The sequence below is a fragment of the Triticum aestivum genome, chromosome 2D, assembly GCF_018294505.1.
Source record: "Triticum aestivum cultivar Chinese Spring chromosome 2D, IWGSC CS RefSeq v2.1, whole genome shotgun sequence".
Lineage (NCBI taxonomy): Eukaryota > Viridiplantae > Streptophyta > Magnoliopsida > Poales > Poaceae > Triticum > Triticum aestivum.
The window spans coordinates 18,898,945-18,920,789 of NC_057799.1; the positions used below are offsets into that span (position 1 = coordinate 18,898,945).

Consider the following 21,845-nt stretch of genomic DNA (forward strand, 5'->3'; position numbering starts at 1 on the left):
CATACAGGTATAACCCTACTTTTACTGTAACAAGTAGCAATGTAGTGTTCATTTATATGGTACTATCTGACAGTCGTCTTCATAGGAGTCTTTTGTTGGGAAAAATATAGGTCGTCCCTGCTTTTCACCTTATTTTTCGACTGTCTTGAATACCAATTTACGCACTTTGGTTACTTTTTCTTCTAGATCTGCGAAGTTTTTGATATTATCCTGACATAAACATTTTTCTAGGATATTCTTTCTGGTTGTGTTGAGATATATCACATGCAGTATTTCTGGGAATAGGACTGATTATACCCATAACTCTGGATGAACGGCACCAACCCAGGAACTTTTAATCCACTTAGCCCCGTCTGTCAGAAACAAGGCCACTGTCATCTGTGAAACCACTTAACCCTGGATGGTTTTAGAATGTTAAAGGACAAGGCTGAGTGACCAAATCTAAACTCAGGTAGCAGTTGAGGGAATCAAAACATTTTTAACCAAATCCATACTGGCTGAAAGATCCTGCAAAAGTGTGCGAACAAAAGGTGCTGGTATCAAATGGTTACTTATTAATTTGTTTTCTGTACAAAATCCCGTGGTTTTCAAATGTCAGCTTGCTTATGGTATACGTCTGACACTGGTATCAGATAAAATTCACACACTTGTAATCTTCTTGCACCACGTACGCACTGGGATCAGGTTTTTGATTTTCTCAGATAATCTTTTGACCTAGCACCTCCCTATCAAACTGTAGTTGAAGAAATCAGCATTTTGTGCTAATTTTGTCCCCTCAATGAACAAACTGATACAATAATAGGATTATGCGGCACATAACTTTATCGCACTGTAAACCTGCACCTGCTATCCCAGAAGCATTTATCGCAGTGTGTAAATATACAGTTTACGTTCTTTCAGACAAATACAACCACTAAAATCACAGCTGCACAGCAGCTAGCTGTGAATGAATCGATATCCCAGCCTATGATGAGGCCATATGCTTGACTGTTTAATTCTTATTCCCGAAATTAAACCACAATCAACATAGAGCAGCAGAGTGGAAAGCACAACAGAACACATGACAAATGGCTCTTGCTCAAAACACGAGCCCGGAGCCCTGGAGCTTCTCCTGGACGATGCGGTCGAGCTTCTCCCCCATCTCGCGGCTCATGTGGTTCGCCCAGTCCCCAACCTCTCCCTTTCTATAGAACACGGAGTTATCAACGTGAACTCTATTCCCATGGCTGACGCCGCCGACCTGGTTCACCTCCAGGCCAGTGAGCGTCTCGAAGCTGCACATCCTCGCCACCTCCTCCGCGACGCCGGACCTCTCCTCCTCCTCGGTCAGCGGGACGCCGAGGAAGCTCGCGAGCCTCCTCACGACCCGCGCCGGGTCCGACTTGATCTCCTCGTACTTGAGGAAGAGGACTGTGTCCGGCCTAGCCACGCTCTCCTCCCAGTACTCCAGGCAGTGGTCCCAGAAGGGGCCGTAGGGCGAGAACCCCTCGCAGAACATGTCGTAGGCGTCGTCCATGGACAGGCCGGCGCCGCCGGCCCGCGCCACCAGCTTGTTCTCGAAGTGCAGCCTGGAGACGAGCGTGTCCTTGGGGTCCCGGCACAGGTACACGACCCGGCAGCCCAGCGACCGCGTCTCCGGCCTGAGCAGCGACATGGGCATGTGCGTTGCGAGGAGCCTCGGGGACGGGAGCGTGTCGGTGTCGACGTGTCCCCCGCCAGCGCCGGGGATCTCGATGAACGGCACGAGGTGCTGTGCGTGGCGGGTGAGGAGCGGGTGGTCGGCGGCGCCGAGGCCGTGGCGGGACCGCGTGGCGACGGTGAAGGCGAGGGCCTTGAGCCAGGTGGTGCCGCACTTGGGCTGCGTGGCAAGGACGACGTCGTCTGCGCGGGGCAGGAAGGCTCGTCTGGTGCGCAGGACCCCCTCCAGCATCCCCGGCTTGAACCAGTAGCCCTTGTACTGGATGAGCGTCTGCGGCCACCCCTCCCTTGACGGGAGCGAGGATATGAAGTCCTTGAGGCTCTCTCCGGATAGGGCGTCTTCCGGTGAACTCTCGGTGGCGGTGGCGCGCTCTGGTGAACTCATCGGTGGAGCTGCTGGTGCTGCCGGTTGGGCCATGGCTGGTGTGGGAGGGGAGGCGAAGCTGGCCATCTTTTGTTGGCTATGAATGGGTAGGGAAGAAGCCGGTTGGTGCGGTGACGACATGGAGCCGTTATAGTTTATGGAGGGAGCAGGATCTCGTGGCGCCTAAACTAATTAGCTAGTCTGACTCCATCTCATCTCCCTGCACATATATAAAAATGAAGCACTCCAGCGTCGATCGAGTTGTGACGCATGCTCCAACGACTCGCAATAATCAGATCGTGCACTCCAAAGTGACATTGTCCCTTGAGATTGCACCGAAAATAATCCTACTGTACCCCAACCCAAATATATATCCAAGTACATCTACTAATTAACTTTAGATGGCATAATTGAACAGCACTAGAAGGATGCAACAAACAGGACAAAGATTTCAAGAATACATTACTCCCTCCGTTCCTAAATATAAGTCTTTTTAGAGATTTCAATACGGGCTAGCTACATACGAAACAGAATAGACGGATCAATATTCTAAAACATGTCTATGTACATCCGTATTGTTCTGTCGGAAACGATGCAGAGTAATTCACGTGTTGTTCTTGTCCTTGCCTTGGTCGCATTCCACAAAATCCTAGAGGCTTGTCATCAATATCGTAGTGCGAAACACGCCCATAAAGCTCGATCAGCAACTCACACGCTCGTTGAGCATAGCAATCACTCTTAGACGTCTCACCTTTAAATCAAGCTATCAAGCTGTGGTGACACCTCCGATGCCGATGAATCAACCCGAGACCTTAAGGCCCAAACCGTTGCCTCGTAATCCCACATCACAAAAAGCATCTACAAAATGATGCCATCAGAACCGCCACACGTCACAAGCTTGTTAAGCATCTCCACGCTGATGTCTGAAGATAAAGTAGGGTTGGACAACGCATCCATCACAATGAGGAGGCCATCCCACACATCGTGGATCATGGGGTTGTGTTTGTAAGGGTCGGGGTCAGGATACCAAAGGACGGGCCGACGTAAGAGCTTCTGATGGGCACCACAACTGCAAAGGACAAATAGATGACGGTTACAGACTTTGGACGTGATGCTTTATTAGGTCGATGACTGGGACTTCTCATGGTCCGACCAAGAGTGAGCTACGAGAGTGAGTGAGCTCATTTTTGACTGACGGTCGATCTGGTCCGACCAAGCCTGGGACCGCCGCGGCACTAACAGGCGTATATGTGTCGTCGTCAGCCAGCCTACTAACGTGGCTAGCCCTGTCATAAACGTGCTTAAAACGGTCAAAGCGGCAAATAACTCAAATTGGTAGTGTTTTGCAAAAAATAACCAAAAGTGATACGTTTGGTTACGTCTACATAATGTGGTCATTTGGGTGTGTGGGGGGGGGGGGGGGGGGGGGGGCAGGAAGGCTCGTCTGGTGCGCAGGACCCCCTCCAGCATCCCCGGCTTGAACCAGTAGCCCTTGTACTGGATGAGCGGCTGCGGCCACCCCTCCCTTGACGGGAGCGAGGATATGAAGCCCTTGAGGCTCTCTTCGGATAGGGCGTCTTCCGGTGAGCTCTCTGGTGAACTCATCGGTGGAGCTGCTGGTGTTGCCGGTTGGGCCATGGCTGGTTCTGACGCATGCACGCATGGCTCCAACGACTCGCACTAATCAGATCGTGCACTCCAAAGTGACATGTCCCTTGAGATGATTGGACCGAAAATAATGCTACTTTATCCCAACCAAAACATACTTACATGCAAGTACATATACTACTAGTTACATAGCATAATTGGACTGAACACTAGGAAGATGCAACAAACCAGGGTAAAGATTTCAAGATATATTACAAGGGAGGGATCATATCATTCTGCGGCCATGCATCTCATCTTTCATCAATCTTATTGCATCTCAAAGAAAGGTGGTCGAACAAATGTTCCCTCGGAAACGATGTGGAGTAATTCGCGTGCTGTTGCTGTCTTCGCCTTGGTCGCATTCCACAAAATCCTAGAGGCTTGCCACCAATGTTGTAGTGCAGAACACGCCCATAAAGCTCGATCGTCAACTCACGCTCGTTGTTGTGGTGACACCTCCAATGTCAAATCAATCAGAGACCTTAAGGCCCAAACCTTTGCCTCGTAATCCCACATGACAAAAGCATCTACAAAGTGATATCATCGGAACCGCCACACGTCACAAGCGCGTTATCCATCTCCACCAGTGATGTCTGAAGATAAAGCAGGGTTGGACAACGCGTCCATCAGAATGCCCCAGTCACGGTGTTGAATACCATTGTGTTGCTGAAAACATTATAGTGGTGCACCAACCACCAATGTTGTCTGCCATGGTGGGAATGTGATCTAGCTGCACCTTCCATTACAACTAGCTTGTTAAGATTTCACTCATGCCGCAAGCCTAGCCTAGTGGCATCGGCCTGTCGGGTAAAAGTTAACATTGAAAGTATAACCATTATCTTTCATTCCCCATACTGAGTAGAGTACCCGGCATTCTTCGGATGGAGGATGCTGGTAGAAGCTACTATGCTAGTTCTGAACAATCAGGCATGGTTTGGTTCAAGAAACAACGGGGACGGAGCACACTGTCACGTAGTCCGGTTGTTGATGTGAAGAGTCCACCACACTCATGGGAAAATACGATGCAAGGTTCGTTACGCTCGTGGAATGAGGCAATGAGGAGGCCATCCCACACATAGTGGATCATGGGGCTGTGTTTGTCTGGGTCGGGGGCAGGATACCAAAGGACGGGCTGGCGCAAGAGCTTGTGATGGCACCAGAATTGCACGAGTACAAGCGACGAGTACAAGCACTGAAGCGAGTCACTTGGAGTGCACGATCTGATTAGTGCGAGTACAAGATCCGTAGACCACCTAGCGACGAGTACAAGCACTGAAGCGAGTCACTTGGAGTGCACGATCTGATTAGTGCGAGTACAAGATCCGTAGACCACCTAGCGACGAGTACAAGCACTGAAGCGAGCCGAGTACAAGCACTGAAGCGAGCCGAAGACTAGGAGTATAGACTTGGTCGTGATGCTTAGGGAAGTACAAGCACCGAAGCGACGAGTCTAATAAAAATTACATCAAGATCCGTAGACCACCTAACGACGAGTACAAGCACTGAAGCGAGCCGAGTACAAGCACTGAAGCAAGCCGAAGACTAGGAGTATAGACTTGGTCGTGATGCTTAGGGAAGTACAAGCACCGAAGCGACGAGTCTAATAAAAATTACATCAAGATCCGTAGACCACCTAACGACGAGTACAAGCACTGAAGCGAGCCGAAGGCGTGCCGCTGTCATCGCCCCTCCCTCGCCGGAGCCGGGTAGATGTTGTTGTAGTAGACAGTCAGAAAGTCGTCGTGCTAAGTCCCCATAGAACCAACGCACCAGAACAGCAACCACCGCAGATGAAGAGTGTAGATCAAAAGGACCCAACCTTTCATTGGGCATAATTTTTGTGTGCTCCCTGGTATTCAACTCATGTGCATGGTGGCCATCAGTTTTGTCATTAGCAACTAGTGCGACATTGGTATGCTTTTCTCTGATCATTGTTGGTTACACTGGCTTTAGTTCTAGTTAATAAACTGATAAACTCAGAACAAATATGTTTTTGGGGAGCACTTGTAAACCTATTACTTTTTTAATGGAGCCTTTTTTAGGGCATAAAGGAGACTATATACATTGTTGTAAGTGGATATGCTAGTAATAGTCGCCGATATATATGGGAGTGGATATGTCTCTCCCGCAACAAAAGGAACATCCGTCTCGCCTCTGCGCGACACTGTACTGGGTTGGCCCATTAGTTAGTTAGTTCATTTGTTTTGTTTCTTTTGTTTTTTCTTATTTATTTAATTTTTTTTGTATTCCCAAAAAATAAGCTTATTTCATAATTTCTTTACTTAAATTTTTAAAAGTTTTCATCGCACATTTAAAAAATATTCATGTTGTATGAAAATAATGTTTGTGCAACATCTAAGAAAGGTTGGTAACATTCAATAAGAAATGCTCATGATATTTCTTTAAATGTTCATGTGTTTCAACAAAAAAATTGAAAAAACTATTTACACAATGTAAAAAATACGTAATTTAAAATAAATGTATTATTTAAGAACTGTTCAAATATTTCAAAACAAAATTACATTGTAAAAAATGTTCGCAATTTAAGAGAAGTATTGTATGATTCAATAAAGGTAGTATGTGACATTTAAAAGAAATGTTCACTCATTTCAAGAATATGTTTTGGAACTTTTAAGAAATGTTTATACAATGTAAAGAATGTCCACATAGATTTATAACTATGTTTTTTACCAGTCCAAAAATTTACAATTCTTATTTCAAAATGTTCAACATTTATTTGAAAAAAATGTATTTGAATAAATGTTCATCATGTATTTGAGTAATGTTCAATAGGTATCTAAAAAAAATTATGCATGTATACGAAAAAATGTACACTATGCATTGTAAAAAGTTGATGTGTACTTGAAAATAAGAAAAGAAAATAAAAATGGAAATGGAAACCAAAGTGAAGAAAACTGATTAAAAGACACAGAAATAGCCATGGCAAATATATATCGATGGTATCGCTCACGTGAGCAAGGTGTGGGTCGGCCCATTAAGCGCTACCGAATGTGGGAGCAGTTTTTTTAAAGGTTCCGGGCGCTTCTCAACAGGTTTTGGCAAGCTTTCGGATCTTTTTTTATATATAATTTCATAATCTTGGTGGGTTTTTTTGTTTATTGTTTTCGAATCCATGAACTTTTATGGAATTCTGCAAACGTTTTTGACAAAAACGTTATTTGTGATTTTTTAAATTTTGAACATTTTTAAAAAGTGAACATTTTAAATCCCAATAAACCATTAAAAATTTCGACAATTTCCTGATTTTTTGGAAGTTCTTAGAAATTTGAGCTTATTTTTTAATGTTTTAAAATAGGTCACGAACAATTTCCTTGATTTGTTTTTACAAAAGTTTTGTCTTGAAGAATTTACTAAATTTTGAACTTTTTTTGAATTTACCAAAGAATGCCTCGCGTCAAGCGTCTACAAAATGAGCCAAGCCCAGCGCGACGTGGCGTTAAGCATCTGCATGTGTACGCACGTAAGCAGGTATGTTACGTACTACCCTTTTTTTTGTTATCTTGCACACCATGATCATCAAAAAATAAGAGAGATGGCGCGGAGAACATGCAATTCCTCTACAATGGTGCCAGAGTGGAGCCATAACATCACTCAAATAGGATCCAAGCATTCCTTCAAGCACACCGAAGGATCGAGAGCTGAGAAGCTCGCAACAAACTCCAAAAAGATCTTGTTGATCACCATTGGGTACTTTATAGCACTTGCTTCTTGTGCTTTTATCATGTTTTATTTGGATTCTTATTTTATCTGGACCATATTTATGTATGAATTCGAAAGGTTAGTTTTGAAAACATTAAATTTGATATGTATTTGAATTTCCAAGTTCCGAAATAATATGTTGTGATAATATATGTACAAACGTTGAATCAAATTATGGGGGATGAGTATTTCAAACAAAATAGAAATGGGCTTGAATAGTGAACTCTTCTAGCTATAAACCAAATGCTGCAGCAAGTGGAGCAGCAAGATTTTCACTGGCCCAAGATGCTTTCATAGCTCAGTTGGTTAGAGCACCCGTTTAGTAAGCGGGAGGTCTTGAGTTCAACTCTCAATGAAAGCACTCCCTTTCTTTTTTTTTTGGCTTCAGCTCCGCAGGGGGCAGACAACGACAGCTCGTACTTGTTGTATTCTTTTGTTTCTCTCTGCTCTTCGGCTTTGGAATTAAGGAGGTCCATTGCTATCGTTTGGAATTAAGCAATGTGAAATTCATCAAAGTTCCACAGTGTATGTCCTGTCGCTGCCGGCTGAGGCTGACCCTGTGTTGTCATGCCGCTTGGGTCTGCACTGTATTGGAGCAGGCCACTTTTTCTGCAAAATAAAGTAGTAGCAGTAGGTTTGATGCCCGGAGATTTTACCGCATTTACACTTGAAATGTTGCCTAAGTTGTGCATTTCATTCGTCTTTACTTGATCACGGCCTGCAAATGTTTCTCTGATGCAACCTCGTTACTATTTGTGATGACAGGAGATTAAGCGGAAGAGCAGAGGCCCAAGACCGACGAGAAGAACCCGCGACGATCGAATGAATGGATGAATGAATGAATGAGCGCGTTGAGTAAATTGCAAAAAACCACCACAATTGTGGACGCGATTTCACAAAACCGCCACCTTTCGTTTTTTTAAAACCACCACGTTTGTGCTGATAGTTTTCAAATAACGCTGATCGAGCGTTTTGCCGCGTCTGATAGCAAACCTGACCGGTTGGGCCCGTTGCCAGGTGCCACGTGGACAGGGGGAGACGGCGGCCGTCACGCGCTGTTAGACGGCGTCCCACAAAGCCTGGTGCAGCCGAACCCAGTCGTCCATTCCCCTCGCTCTCGATCCAGTCTCTGCCTCCCATCTCTTCCGCCGCTCATTTCTCGCCGCCGGCCGCCGGCCGAAACCCGCCGCAGCCATGGTCGACTGGAAGGACGGCGAAACCAGCAGCGAGGACTCTGTGTCACCCCTCTTCAACGCCCACGACGACGAAACCTATGTGAGTATGATTTGCCCGTGGATTAGGGTTAGGGTTTCCATCGATTTGAGCTCTGGGAGTATATATGAGTTATATTGCACTATTGTAGATCCCGCATACCATTGTTGACCCCGAGTGGTGTGGCATTGTTGCCGGAGGACCGGTGTGCTGCCACAACATTGCTGTGCACAGGGCTGTTGTTTTTCAAGGAATCAACACTGGCCGTAGGTTTTACGGATGTGGTAATGAGGTTAGTTGCAGGTTAACTGAATGTAGGTTTGTTTGTTAGCTGACAGCAGTTTACTTAGTTATATGAAAATGGTGTATTATTTTGTGTTTTGATGAATTAATCTGGCAGGTGAAATGAATGGTTAACTCAATATATTTGTTAGATGAGATTTGGCAGGTTTTACTATGTTAACTGAAAATAATTTGTTGTGTTGTCTACTGAGTATGTGTGTTAGTTAGCTGATATTGTTGTCCTGCTATTAAATTTGTTATTTGTTCCATCATTTTAATTAGAACAAAGGTGTGCATTAGAACAAATTTGTTATTACCCTGTCCTGCTATCTCACTGAATTAGGCAGGTTTTAGTAAATGGTTATTAATTATTGTTATTATGAAGGAAATATGCCCTAGAGGCAATAATAAAGTATTATATATTTCCTTATATCATGATAAATGTTTATTATTCATGCTAGAATTGTATTAACCGGAAACATAATACATGTGTGAATACATAGACAAACAGAGTGTCACTAGTATGCCTCTACTTGACTAGCTCGTTAATCAAAGATGGTTATGTTTCCTAGCCATAGACATGAGTTGTCATTTGATTAACGGGATCACCTCATTAGGAGAATGACGTGATTGACTTGACACATTCTGTTAGCTTAGCACCCGATCGTTTAGTATGTTGCTATTGCTTTCTTCATGACTTATACATGTTCCTATGATTATGAGATTATGCAACTCCCGTTTACCGGAGGAACACTTTGTGTGCTACCAAACGTCACAACGTAAATGGGTGATTATAAAGGTGCTCTACAGGTGTCTCCAAAGGTACTTGTTGGGTTGGTGTATTTCGAGATTAGGATTTGTCACTCCAATTGTTGGAGAGGTATCTCTGGGCCCACTCGGTAATGCACATCACTATAAGCCTTGCAAGCATTGTGACTAATGAGTTAGTTGCGGGATGATGTGTTACGAAACGAGTAAAGAGACTTGCCGGTAACGAGATTGAACTAGGTATCGAGATACCGACGATCAAATCTCGGGCAAGTAACATACCGGTGACAAAGGGAACAACGTATGTTGTTATGCGGTCTGACCGGTAAAGATCTTCGTAGAATATGTGGGAGCCAATATGGGCATCCAGGTCCCGCTATTGGTTATTGACCGGAGACGTGTCTCGGTCATGTCTACATAGTTCTCGAACCCGTAGGGTTCGCACGCTTAAAGTTACGATGACAGTTTTATTATGAGTTTATGTATGTTGATGTACCGAAGGAGTTCGGAGTCCCGGATGAGATCGGGGACATGACGAGGAGTCGACGTAAAGATCGATATATTGGACGACTATATTCGGACTTCGGAAAGGTTCCGAGTGATTCGGGTATTTTTCGGAGTACCGGAGAGTTACGGGAATACGTATTGGGCCTTTTTGGGCCATACGGGAAAGAAGGAAAAGGGCCTCAAGGGTGGCCGCACCCCTCCCCTTGGTCTGGTGCGAATTGGACTAGGGAAGGGGGGCGCCCCCTTCCTTCCTTCCTTCTCTTTTTCCCTTCCTCTTTTCCTATTCCTTATGGGAGATGGAATCCTACTAGGACTAGGGAGTCCTAGTAGGACTCCACACTTGGTGCGCCCCTCCTAGGGCCGGCCTCCTCCTCCCTTGCTCCTTTATATACGGGGGCAGGGGGGCACCCCAGAGACACAACAATTGATCCTTGAGATCTCTTAGCCGTGTGCGGTGCCCCTCTCCACCATATTACACCTTGATAATACCGTTGCGGAGCTTAGGCGAAGCCCTGCGTCGGTGGAACATCATCATCGTCACCACGCCGTCGTGCTGACGAAACTCTCCCTCAACACTCGGCTGGATCGGAGTTCGAGGGACGTCATCGAGCTGAACGTGTGTAGAACTCGGAGGTGCCGTGCGTTCGGTACTTGATCGGTCGGATCGTGAAGACGTACGACTACATCAACCGCGTTGTGTTAACGCTCCCGCTTTCGGTCTACGAGGGTACGTGGACAACACTCTCCCCTCTCGTTGCTATGCATCACCATGATCTTGCGTGTGCGTAGGAATTTTTTTGAAATTACTACGTTCCCCTACATATTACAGGAGGGAGACAATTGTGGTCTGGTTCAGTGGATTGACCCACAGTGGCCAGAACCCATGAAAAATGCACTTCGCAAACTTTGGGATATGTATGAGCAGAGTAGCAAAGAGAATGAATCCAAAGAAAAGCTCATAGTTAAGCTTGGAGAAGAGAAGAGGCTAATCCAGGAGAAGCACCACAACCACATCAAGGAAACAAGCATTTTTTTTGCAACAGTTCACAAGAATGTGATGAAGGAGAATTACAAGAAGATTATGGAGGATGGTGATGTAGAAAGTGCTGTAGTTGAAGCCCATGAAGAAAGGGCTAGGTTAGGGAAAGAGAATATGGAACTGAAGATAGCACTCCAAGTGATCAAGCAGAGCAATGATGAGTTGGTTAGTAATTGGAAGAATGATGTAGCAGAGCAAGGTATGGAACAGTTGAAGAAAGAGAAGAAAAGACTTGAGTATATCATAGCTGATTTGCTTAAGGCTGGGGAGGAGAACAAGATGAACATAAGGAAAATCAGTGAAATTTGCAATGAGTAAAGTATGATGTTTGTTGGTATTATGTGTTCTGCCTTGCTGGTTGTTATTTGTTGAACTATGTATGGTGTGGTGTGAAGACTATTGGGGTCCAATATGAACCTTAGTATTATGATGTTGAACTATGTATGGTGGTGTGTGAAGACTATGTTGTAATGTGCAATGGAATATTTGTTGAACTATATATGTGTTTGGAGCTATGATATTAGTTGAATTTGCTCATATGGAATTGTGTTATTGATATGCATTCTGGTCCGAATTGAATAGGGTAGGGTTAGCCAAACCTTTTTGTTGAATGCCTTTTGTGGACGGTTGTCGAGAGGGTAGGGTTACGCAAACTAAAGTGGTGGATGCCTTTGGTCGACGGTTGTCGAGAGGAAATAACTGGAAAGGGGAAAAACTCACTCCACGCCACCAAGGCCGGATGTGTACTGATGGCTATGCCCTGGATTGGCCTTCCATACCTGGGCCAGATTGGCCGCCGCCCTGGACTCAAGGTCGTCGGAGCTCGCTTTGAATCTGCTGACCTCCTCGCCGCGCTCATTGACGCCGGCAATGGCGGATCGAACAGGGCCAGCAGTACCAGGGAGCACCGTCGGCGAGCTACGAAGGGCGGAGAGGCCCGCGGAATCGAGGATGGAGAGGTGGGGGTCGTCCCTGTCGTCACCGCCGCCGCCGCCGCCGGTCGTCACCGCCGCCGCCGCCGCCGGTCGCCATGGGGGGAGGGGCGTCGGGGGAGGAGAGGGGGAACTGGCTGCTCTGGATCGGGTCATTAGGTTTTGTGCGACGCCGTCTAACGGCGCGTGACGGCCGCCGTCGCCCCCTGTCCACGTGGCACCTGACAGCGGGCCCAACCGGTCAGGTTTGCTATCAGACGTGGCAAAACGCTCGATCAGCGTTATTTGAAAACTATCAGCACAAATGTGGTGGTTTTTTGAAAAAAAAACGAAAGGTGGCAGTTTTGTGAAATCGCGTCCACAATTGTGATGGTTTTCTGCAATTTACTCGAGCGTGTTTGATTGAACTTGCCAATTCGTTTGCTTTGCCTAGCTTGAAACGAACGCTTACTGGAAGCCATAGCTCCCGCTGCTAGTCTTACACTCTTATAATTGATTTGGTTGATCATGCACACCGACTATATTTACGGTGCGGTTGGATTGGAGACCTGAACTACCTATGCATGATTCAGTGAGAGATGCAGATGCATGATTGAGGCAACTTTTCCTGACACCGTCCTGTTCATCTCCGGTACAGTGAGGGGTGCCACCATGCATGTTCCTAGTATCAATAGCCTCCAACTTTATGGCTTCTCAAACTTTATAGTATCTAGAGGAGGGAGGCAAGAAAAATGCCTCGTTTGCATGGCATGGCACATGGCACCCAAACCTTTTCATTCGCTGCGTTCATGGCGCCACATCGTTTTCAACTTACTACACAGCAGGGGTTGCCACTGTTCGCTGCGAAAATGAAACTGTGCGAGCGTGGGATCCCATCCATGTTACGCTGTTCTTCAAAGCCATGGCTCCCACTGTCCGTTGGGTTGGGTGTTGCCGGTTGCTTGGGTTCAAGCTGGGGCATGGTAGATTGGTAGGTGCTGTTTCTCTTGCAAGCCAAGCTCAACAGCTCTGCTCGAGTGACCGGCGGCCAAAACGCTGAAAAATTACTGACCTAACTATTTTTTGATCATTCGGATGCAGAAGCTCAGTCGCCTGTCTGGTGATCTGAGGACACGAGAAATGCCCGTGTTTTATTCTTCATATCAGTTCATCCCGAGGAGTTAAATTAGGGATCCCAACTTGGGCAAGTTCGTTGTGGATGAGCCCATCAAGTCCAGCGTTGGTAGGTTGGTAGGTTGGTAGGTCGATAGTACTAAGATTGTTCGTCGTTCAAGAAAGTTGATCATGAGTCTGTGCAGGACTAGTGAATGATTATATCGGAGAGATAATCTCTATACCACCATAAGAGCATCTTCACTCGTTCGGCCCCCCATCGCATAGGCCGTGCATATGAACGGCTTTGGAACCAAACTCATGCTCAAGTACCGCATACTTCTTGCGGCAAGTGCATATGATGGCTGAGCCCTAGGGAGCTCGTTATTGTTATTTTTTTCCGACATAAATACGTTTTCTAGATCTCAAAATTCAGAACGTATATAAGCATATATGTGTACACTAGTAGAAAACTGGGCTTTGGTCACAGGGCAATATTCACATTAGTCCCGGTTCAGTCACGAACCGGGACTAATGTGAGCATTGGTCCCGGTTCGTGCGGCCAGGGGCCTGCCGGGCCTCGTGGGGCATTGGTCCCGGTTCGTCCGGCCCCGTTGGTCCCGGTTGGTGGGACAAACCGGGACCAATGGGCCTCGCTCCTGGCCCACCATCATTGGTCCCGGTTGGTGGCTTGAACCGGGACCAGAGGCTCACCCTTTAGTCCCGGTTCATACCACAAACTGGGACTAAAGGGTTGGTCCTAGTAGCGGTCAGAGTTTAGTCCCACCTCGCCAACCGAAGGGCGCTCACACCTGTTTATAAGCCCGTCCCTCTCTGCCTTGTTGAGCTCCTCTCAAAGTGAAAATAGATGCCCTTATACAGGGAATTTGACCTAAATTCACAGTAAATTTCTTTGAATTTCATAGAAATTTATTATGAATTTAGGTTGAATTTTCTCTATAGGCGCATCTATGTTCATTTTTTATAGTAAATAAAATAAATAAACCTTAATAAAATAAATAAAATAAATAAACCTTAATAAAATAAAATAAAATAAACTATAGTAACTAAAATAAATAAACCTTAATAAATTAAATAAAAATAGCAGCAGTAAAATAAATAAAAATAGCAGCAGTAAAATAAATAAAAATAAAATAAATAAAGTAAAATACATAAGTAATTAGAAACAAATGGAATAAATAAATAAGTTTTTTGTTGTAAGTAGAAACAAAACAAAATAAATAAAGCAAAAGAGAAAACAAAAACAGAGAAAAAAAATTATGCCACCTACTGGGCCACCACGGCCTGAATACGACTTGAAACCCATCCACGGGCCAGGATTCAGGCCCGCAGAAGGCCCAGTAGGCCCCACAGGCAAAGAGAACGGTTAGGCCCGAAAGCCTGCAGTTGAGAGGAGCTCGAGAGGGTGGGCGCAGCAGCGCTTATAAACCACTCTCGAGCTCTCTCAACTAGCGAGGTGGGACTAAACTTTTGACGCGGGGCAGCACAAGGCCTTTGGTCCCGGTTGGTGCCACCAACCGGGACTAAAGGGGGGCATTGGTCCCGGTTCGTGGCACCAACCGGGACCAAAGGCCTTTAGTCCCGGTTGGTGCCACGAACCGGGACCAATGAGTTGCCTATATATACCCCATCGCCACAGCAGAGCACTCCACAGTGCTCTGTTTTTTCTGGCCGGCGAGGGGAGGGCATTTGGGTGCTCTAGCTCACCTCCTATGCACATGAGGTGTTCGATGAAATGTCTGAGCCACACTAGTTAATCTTTCTCCTCTCGAAACTCGACCTCCGAGCTCCATTTTCCCCGAGATTTGTCTAGGTTTAGCGGTCCGTCACGTCCCGTCCCCGTCTTCACCGCCGTCGATCGCCCGCGCCGATCTCGTCGCCAGCACCACCGTGGTGAGCCTCTTGTTCTTATCTTCTTTCTGAAAGAAAAAAATTCTTACTTTAGATAGATACTTGTCTAATTTTGTTACTTTTATTATTCCTTCTTATTACATAGTGCGATGGTTTTGGTATCCGCCCCCGTCGGCCCTCGTCCTGTCTATGATTCGGATGTGGTATATATTATCTTTTTATAACTATTTGGTTCATTTATTGTTTATGACAAATATGCCGACCAACGTGACATAGATTTTATTTATCTAGGAGGTGGTTGAACCGGAAATTCTAACCGACCCTATTGTCGAGAGGTTAAATTTAGTTGAAGAAGAAAACAATTACTTGAAGGAAAAAATAAAAAAAATTGAGGAGGAGAAGATGATATTGGAGTTGCATGTTGCGGATGTCGTCGATGATCACAAGATCAAGATGGATGCAATGCGCTTGAAGATTAGAAAGATTAGAAAATATGCCATTCATACCGAGGCTTGGTATCATTATGCCGTTGGATCAATTGTTACCTTGGTTGCGATTATGATCGCATTTGTTTTCGCATTGAAATGTTTTACATAGTTTCAATGTATGGTTTAATTAATTAGATGCTCTGGAGAGCTATATATATGTTGTTAGATGAGAACTATGTATGTACTTTGGTTTTAATGTGATGATGAACTTCTATTAATTTGGTCACTTAATTATCTATTCATGATGTTCTGTAATGGTTTTTGACACACTTAATTATATATAATGCACGCAGATGAACCGGCAATGGATGTACGGTGACAGACACACCTCCGAGTACATTAAGGGCGTGCATGATTTTCTCGAAGTGGCTGAGGCAAACAAGCAGAATGGTTTTATGTGTTGTCCATGCCCTATATGTGGGAATACGAAGTCTTACTCTGACCGGAAAATCCTTCACACCCACCTGCTTTACAAGGGTTTCATGCCACACTATAATGTTTGGACGAGGCACGGAGAAATAGGGGTTATGATGGAAGACGGCGAAGAAGAAGAGGACGATGACAACTATGTGCCCCCTGAATACGGTGATGCTGCAACGGGGGAAGCTGCTGAAGATCAAGAGGAACCAGACGATGTGCCCAATGATGCTGCAAGGGGGGAAGCTGCTGAAGATCAAGAGGAACCAGTGCCCGATGATGATGATCTCCGCCGGGTCATTGTCGATGCAAGGACGCAATGCGAAAGTCAAAAGGAGAAGCTGAAGTTCGATCGCATGTTAGAGGATCACAAAAAAGGGTTGTACCCCAATTGCGAAGATGGCAACACAAAGCTCGGTACCGTACTGGAATTGCTGCAGTGGAAGGCAGAGAATGCTGTGCCTGACAAAGGATTTGAGAAGCTATTGAAAATATTGAAGAAGAAGCTTCCAAAGGATAACGAATTGCCCGACAGTACATACGCAGCAAAGAAGGTCGTATGCCCTCTAGGATTGGAGGTGCAGAAGATACATGCATGCCCTAATGACTGCATCCTCTACCGCGGTGCGTACAAGGATCTGAACGCATGCCCGGTATGCGGTGCATTGCGGTATAAGATCAGACGAGATGACCCTGGTGATGTTGACGGCGAGCCCCCCAGGAAGAGGGTTCCTGCGAAGGTGATGTGGTATGCTCCTATAATACCACGGTTGAAACGTCTGTTCAGAAACGAAGAGCATGCCAAGTTGATGCGATGGCACAGTGAGGACCGTAAGAAAGACGGGAAGTTGAGAGCACCCGCTGACGGGTCGCAGTGGAGAAAAATCGAGAGAAAGTACTGGGCTGAGTTTGCAGCTGACCCAAGGAACGTATGGTTTGGTTTAAGCGCGGATGGCATTAATCCTTTCGGGGAGCAGAGCAGCAATCACAGCACCTGGCCCGTGACTCTATGTATGTATAACCTTCCTCCTTGGATGTGCATGAAGCGGAAGTTCATTATGATGCCAGTTCTCATCCAAGGCCCTAAGCAACCCGGCAACGACATTGATGTGTACCTAAGGCCATTAGTTGAAGAACTTTTACAGCTGTGGAATGGAAACGGTGTACGTACGTGGGATGAGCACAAACAGGAGGAATTTAACCTGCACGCGTTGCTGTTTGTAACCATCAACGATTGGCCCGCTCTCAGTAACCTTTCAGGACAGACAAACAAGGGATACCACGCATGCACGCACTGTTTAGATGACACTGAAAGTATATACCTGGACAAATGCAGGAAGAATGTGTACCTGGGCCATCGTCGATTTCTTCCGACCAACCATCAATGTCGAAAGAAAGGCAAGCATTTCAAAGGCGAGGCAGATCACCGGAAGAAGCCCGCCATGCGTACCGGTGATCACGTACTTGCTATGGTCAATGATTTACACGTAATCTTTGGAAAGGGTCCCGGCGGACTAGCTGTTCCGAATGACGCTGAGGGACACGCACCCATGTGGAAGAAGAAATCTATATTTTGGGACCTACCCTACTGGAAAGAGCTAGAGGTCCGCTCTTCAATCGACGTGATGCACGTGACGAAGAACCTTTGCGTGAACCTGCTAGGCTTCTTGGGCGTGTATGGGAAGACAAAAGATACACCTGAGGCACGGGAGGACCTGCAACGTTTGCACGAAAAAGACGGCATGCCTCCGAAGCAGTATGAAGGTCCTGCCAGCTACGCTCTTACGAAAGAAGAGAAAGAAATCTTCTTTGAATGCCTGCTCAGTATGAAGGTCCCGACTGGCTTCTCGTCGAATATAAAGGGAATAATAAATATGCCAGAGAAAAAGTTCCAGAACCTAAAGTCTCATGACTGCCACGTGATTATGACGCAACTGCTTCCGGTTGCATTGAGGGGGCTTCTACCGGAAAACGTCCGATTAGCCATTGTGAAGCTATGTGCATTCCTCAATGCAATCTCTCAGAAGGTGATCGATCCAGAAATCATACCAAGGCTAAGGAGTGATGTGGCGCAATGTCTTGTCAGTTTCGAGCTGGTGTTCCCACCATCCTTCTTCAATATCATGACGCACGTCCTAGTTCATCTAGTCGACGAGATTGTCATTCTGGGGCCCGTATTTCTACACAATATGTTCCCCTTTGAGAGGTTCATGGGAGTCCTAAAGAAATATGTCCGTAACCGCGCTAGGCCAGAAGGAAGCATCTCCATGGGCCATCAAACAGAGGATGTCATTGGGTTTTGTGTTGACTTCATTCCTGGCCTTAAGAAGATAGGTCTCCCTAAATCGCGGTATGAGGGGAGACTGACTGGAAAAGGCACGCTTGGAGGGGACTCAATAATATGCAGGGACGGATATTCTTGGTCTCAAGCACACTACACAGTTCTACAGAACTCTACCTTGGTGACCCCGTATGTCGATGAACACAAGAACAGTCTGCGCTCCAAACACCCGGAGCAGTGTGACGACTGGATTACATGTGAACACATCAGGACTTTCAGCAGTTGGTTGGAAACACGTCTCAGAGGTGACACCACTGTTTGTGATGAGTTGTACTCGTTGTCCAGGGGACCATCTTCGACTGTATTGACTTACAAAGGATACGAGATAAATGGGAATACATTTTACACGATCGCCCAAGATCAAAAGAGCACCAACCAAAACAGCGGTGTCCGCTTTGATGCAGCAACCGAGAGGGGAAAGGACACATATTATGGTTACATAATGGACATATGGGAACTTGACTACGGACATGATTTTAAGGTCCCTTTGTTTAAGTGCAAATGGGTCAATCTGTCAGGAGGCGGGGTACAGGTAGACCCACAGTACGGAATGACAACAGTGGATCTGAACAATCTTGGGTACACTGACGAACCGTTCGTCCTAGCCAATGATGTGGCACAGGTTATCTATGTGAAGGACATGTCTACCAGACCGAGAAAAAGAAAAGATAAGGAAGCGAATACATCATACGATGAGCCAAAGCGCCACATAGTTCTTTCAGGAAAAAGGGACATTGTGGGAGTGGAGGGCAAGACAGACATGTCTGAAGATTATGAAAAGTTTCATGAAATTCCTCCCTTCAAAGTCAAGGCTGACCCAAGCATCCTGATAAACGATGAAGATTATCCATGGTTACGGCGCAATAAGCAAATGACACAAGCGAAGAAAAAGTGAAGACTTTCTCCCGCAACTATTATGATGATACCATGCCAACTTTGTAACAGACGAGTATGATACCATTGTCCGTTTTGTACACGAAGTGCATCTAGTTTTTGCCGTAACCCTCTCAACTTTCTTGCACATGCTATGTGGATGAAATGATGATACCATGCCAACTTTCAACCTTTTCAGAGTTCATTTGAAATGCTTTTCAATTTTAGGGTCTTATAGCTCAAAATAATTAGTAAATGCATGAAAAATAACAAATGAAGTCAGAAAGGGTTGAAAATTGATGATGTGGCTTTGAATGGTGCATTTTGAACACACAAAAAGTCAGGAGTTCAAATAAGTTTTAAAAAATGAAATCCCTTTGTAACAGACGAGTTTCCGTATGAAATCCTGATACTTCGAAAGAGATTGTCCGTTTTGTACACGAAGTGCATCCAGTTTTTGCCGTAACCCTCTCAACTTTCTTGCACATGCTATGTGGATGAAATGATGATACCATGCCAACTTTCAACCTTTTCAGAGTTCATTTGAAATGCTTTTCAATTTTAGGGTTTTATAGCTCAAATAATCAGTAAATGCATGAAAAATGGTGCATGAAAAATAACAAATAAAATAAATAAGTAATTAGAAACAAAATAATATAAACTTTAATAAAATATATAAGTAGAAACAAAATAAAATAAACTTTAATAACATAAATAAAATTTATGAAACTAAAATTATCAAAGTATTTTCTGTTCAAAACATTATAAGCAACCTCTAGTATTATTGAAACTAAAATTATATAAAATTGATGCAACTAAAATTATCGAAGTATTTTCTGTTCAAAATCATTGAAAGCAAAAATAATTTTCATAAAGAACTTTTTTTGTTAGAAACTTTAATAGCAAAAAGAATTATCATAAAGTAAAATAAATAAGTAATTAGAAACAAAATAAAATAAAATAAATAAGTTTTTTGTTGTAAGTAGAAACAAAACAAAATAAATAAAGCAAAAAAGAAAACAAAAAAACAGGCCAAAAATTAAAAATTATGCCACCTACTGGGCCACCACGGCCTGAATACGACTAGAAACCCATCCATGGGCCAGGATTCAGGCCCGCAGAAGGCCCAGTAGGCCCACAGGCATGTACAGAGAGGTTAGGCCCGTAAGCCTGCTTTAGAGAGGAGCTCGACAGCTCAGGCGCACCGCACCTTATAAACAGGTGCGGCTCTCTCTCAGCTAGCGAGGTGGGACTAAACTCCCACCACCACGCCGCTGTGCAAGGCCATTGGTCCCGGTTGGTGGCACGAACCGGGACCAATTCCACCCTTTGGTCCCGGTTCGTGGCACCAACCGGGACCAATGCCCCCCTTTAGTCCCGGTTGGTGCCACCAACCGGGACCAAAGGCCGCCGCTTCCCGCCCTTTGGGCTGCTGAAAAGAGGCCTTTGGTCCCGGTTGGTGACACCAACCGGGACTAATGCCCACCTTTAGTCCCGGTTGGTGCCACAAATCGGGACTAAAGGCTTTGCTATATAAGTTCACACTTGGAAATTTTCACTCTCACCTTGCAGTTGCCGCCCCGACGACGCCGACGCCGCCAGGCTGCCCCGACGCCGCCCGCCGCCCCCGCCGTCGCCCGTGCCCGTCGTCGCCGTCGTCCGCGCCCTCGCCGTTGCCCGCGCCCTCGCCGTCAGCCGCGCCCCTGCCCCGACGCGCGCCGCCCCGGCCCGTCCCCGTCGTCGCCGTCGCCCTGCCCCGCCCTTCGCCGCCGTCGCCCCCTACCCCTAGCGCGCGCCCACAGCCCCGTCGCCATCCTCGTCGTCGACCCCGCGGTCCTCCTCACCTTGGTCGGGCCGGCGCCCTCCCTAGCATTTTTCATATATATGCTTGTTTTTTTCATATATATGCTTGTTTTTTTATATATATGTTGATATATATGTTGATATATATGCTTGTTGTCATAATTGTTTTTGTTCATATATATATGTAATGATTTTTTTTATAGAATATGATGTTTTTCTCATAGATGATCACATATATGATGTATGCATGGATGTGGATGAAATATGATGTTTTTTGTTCATAGAACATGATGAAATATGAACAATGCATTAGGCAAAACCTTTACTTTTTTCGAAATTTTCTATTTGAACATTTTTTTATGAATGAGAGGAAAAAGGAAAATAAGAAGAGGAAGAAAGGAGAAGAAGAGGAGAGGAAGAAGAGGAGAAATAAATAAGAAGAGGAAAAAAGAAGAAAAAGAAGAGGAGAAGAAGAAAGGAATAGAAGAGAAGAAGAAAAAATAGAAAATCTATTCCTTTCTTCTTCTCCTCTTTTTTTTTCTTTTTTTTTTCTTCGATCTTCTCCTCTATTCCTTTTCTTCTTCTCCTCTTTTTATTTCTTCTTCGTTTTCTTATGTTTTATCGGGTCTGTTGTCGTCAATATACCCCTCTCCCGATAACTTCAACACGAGGGGGGTCGATATACCCCCTCCCCGATAATATTATTTTCCCATGTACGTATGTCGTCGTTGTCGATATAACCCCCTCCCGATAACTTCAACACGTGGGGGGGGGGTCGATATACCCCCTC

General features: G+C 45.4%; 1 protein-coding gene and 1 non-coding gene across 2 annotated transcripts; one reads left to right on the top strand and one right to left on the bottom strand.

The window, feature by feature from the left end:
• Positions 1 to 592: 592 nt before the first annotated feature.
• Positions 593 to 2,201, bottom strand: LOC123048366 (cytosolic sulfotransferase 5). The gene has a single exon (XM_044471482.1). The coding sequence runs from the start codon at positions 2,147 to 2,149 to the stop codon at positions 1,079 to 1,081; it is 1,071 nt and encodes a 356-aa protein (XP_044327417.1). The 5' UTR covers positions 2,150 to 2,201; the 3' UTR covers positions 593 to 1,078.
• Positions 2,202 to 7,716: 5,515 nt separating this feature from the next.
• On the top strand, positions 7,717 to 7,790 carry TRNAT-AGU (transfer RNA threonine (anticodon AGU)). The gene has a single exon. It is a non-coding gene; the product is annotated as a tRNA-Thr (tRNA).
• Positions 7,791 to 21,845: the final 14,055 nt, after the last annotated feature.

Bases quoted from the DNA above. Each gene is read 5' to 3' on its own strand.
- LOC123048366 (XM_044471482.1), bottom strand. From the start codon at position 2,149: ATGGCCAGCTTCGCCTCCCCTCCCACACCAGCCATGGCCCAACCGGCA.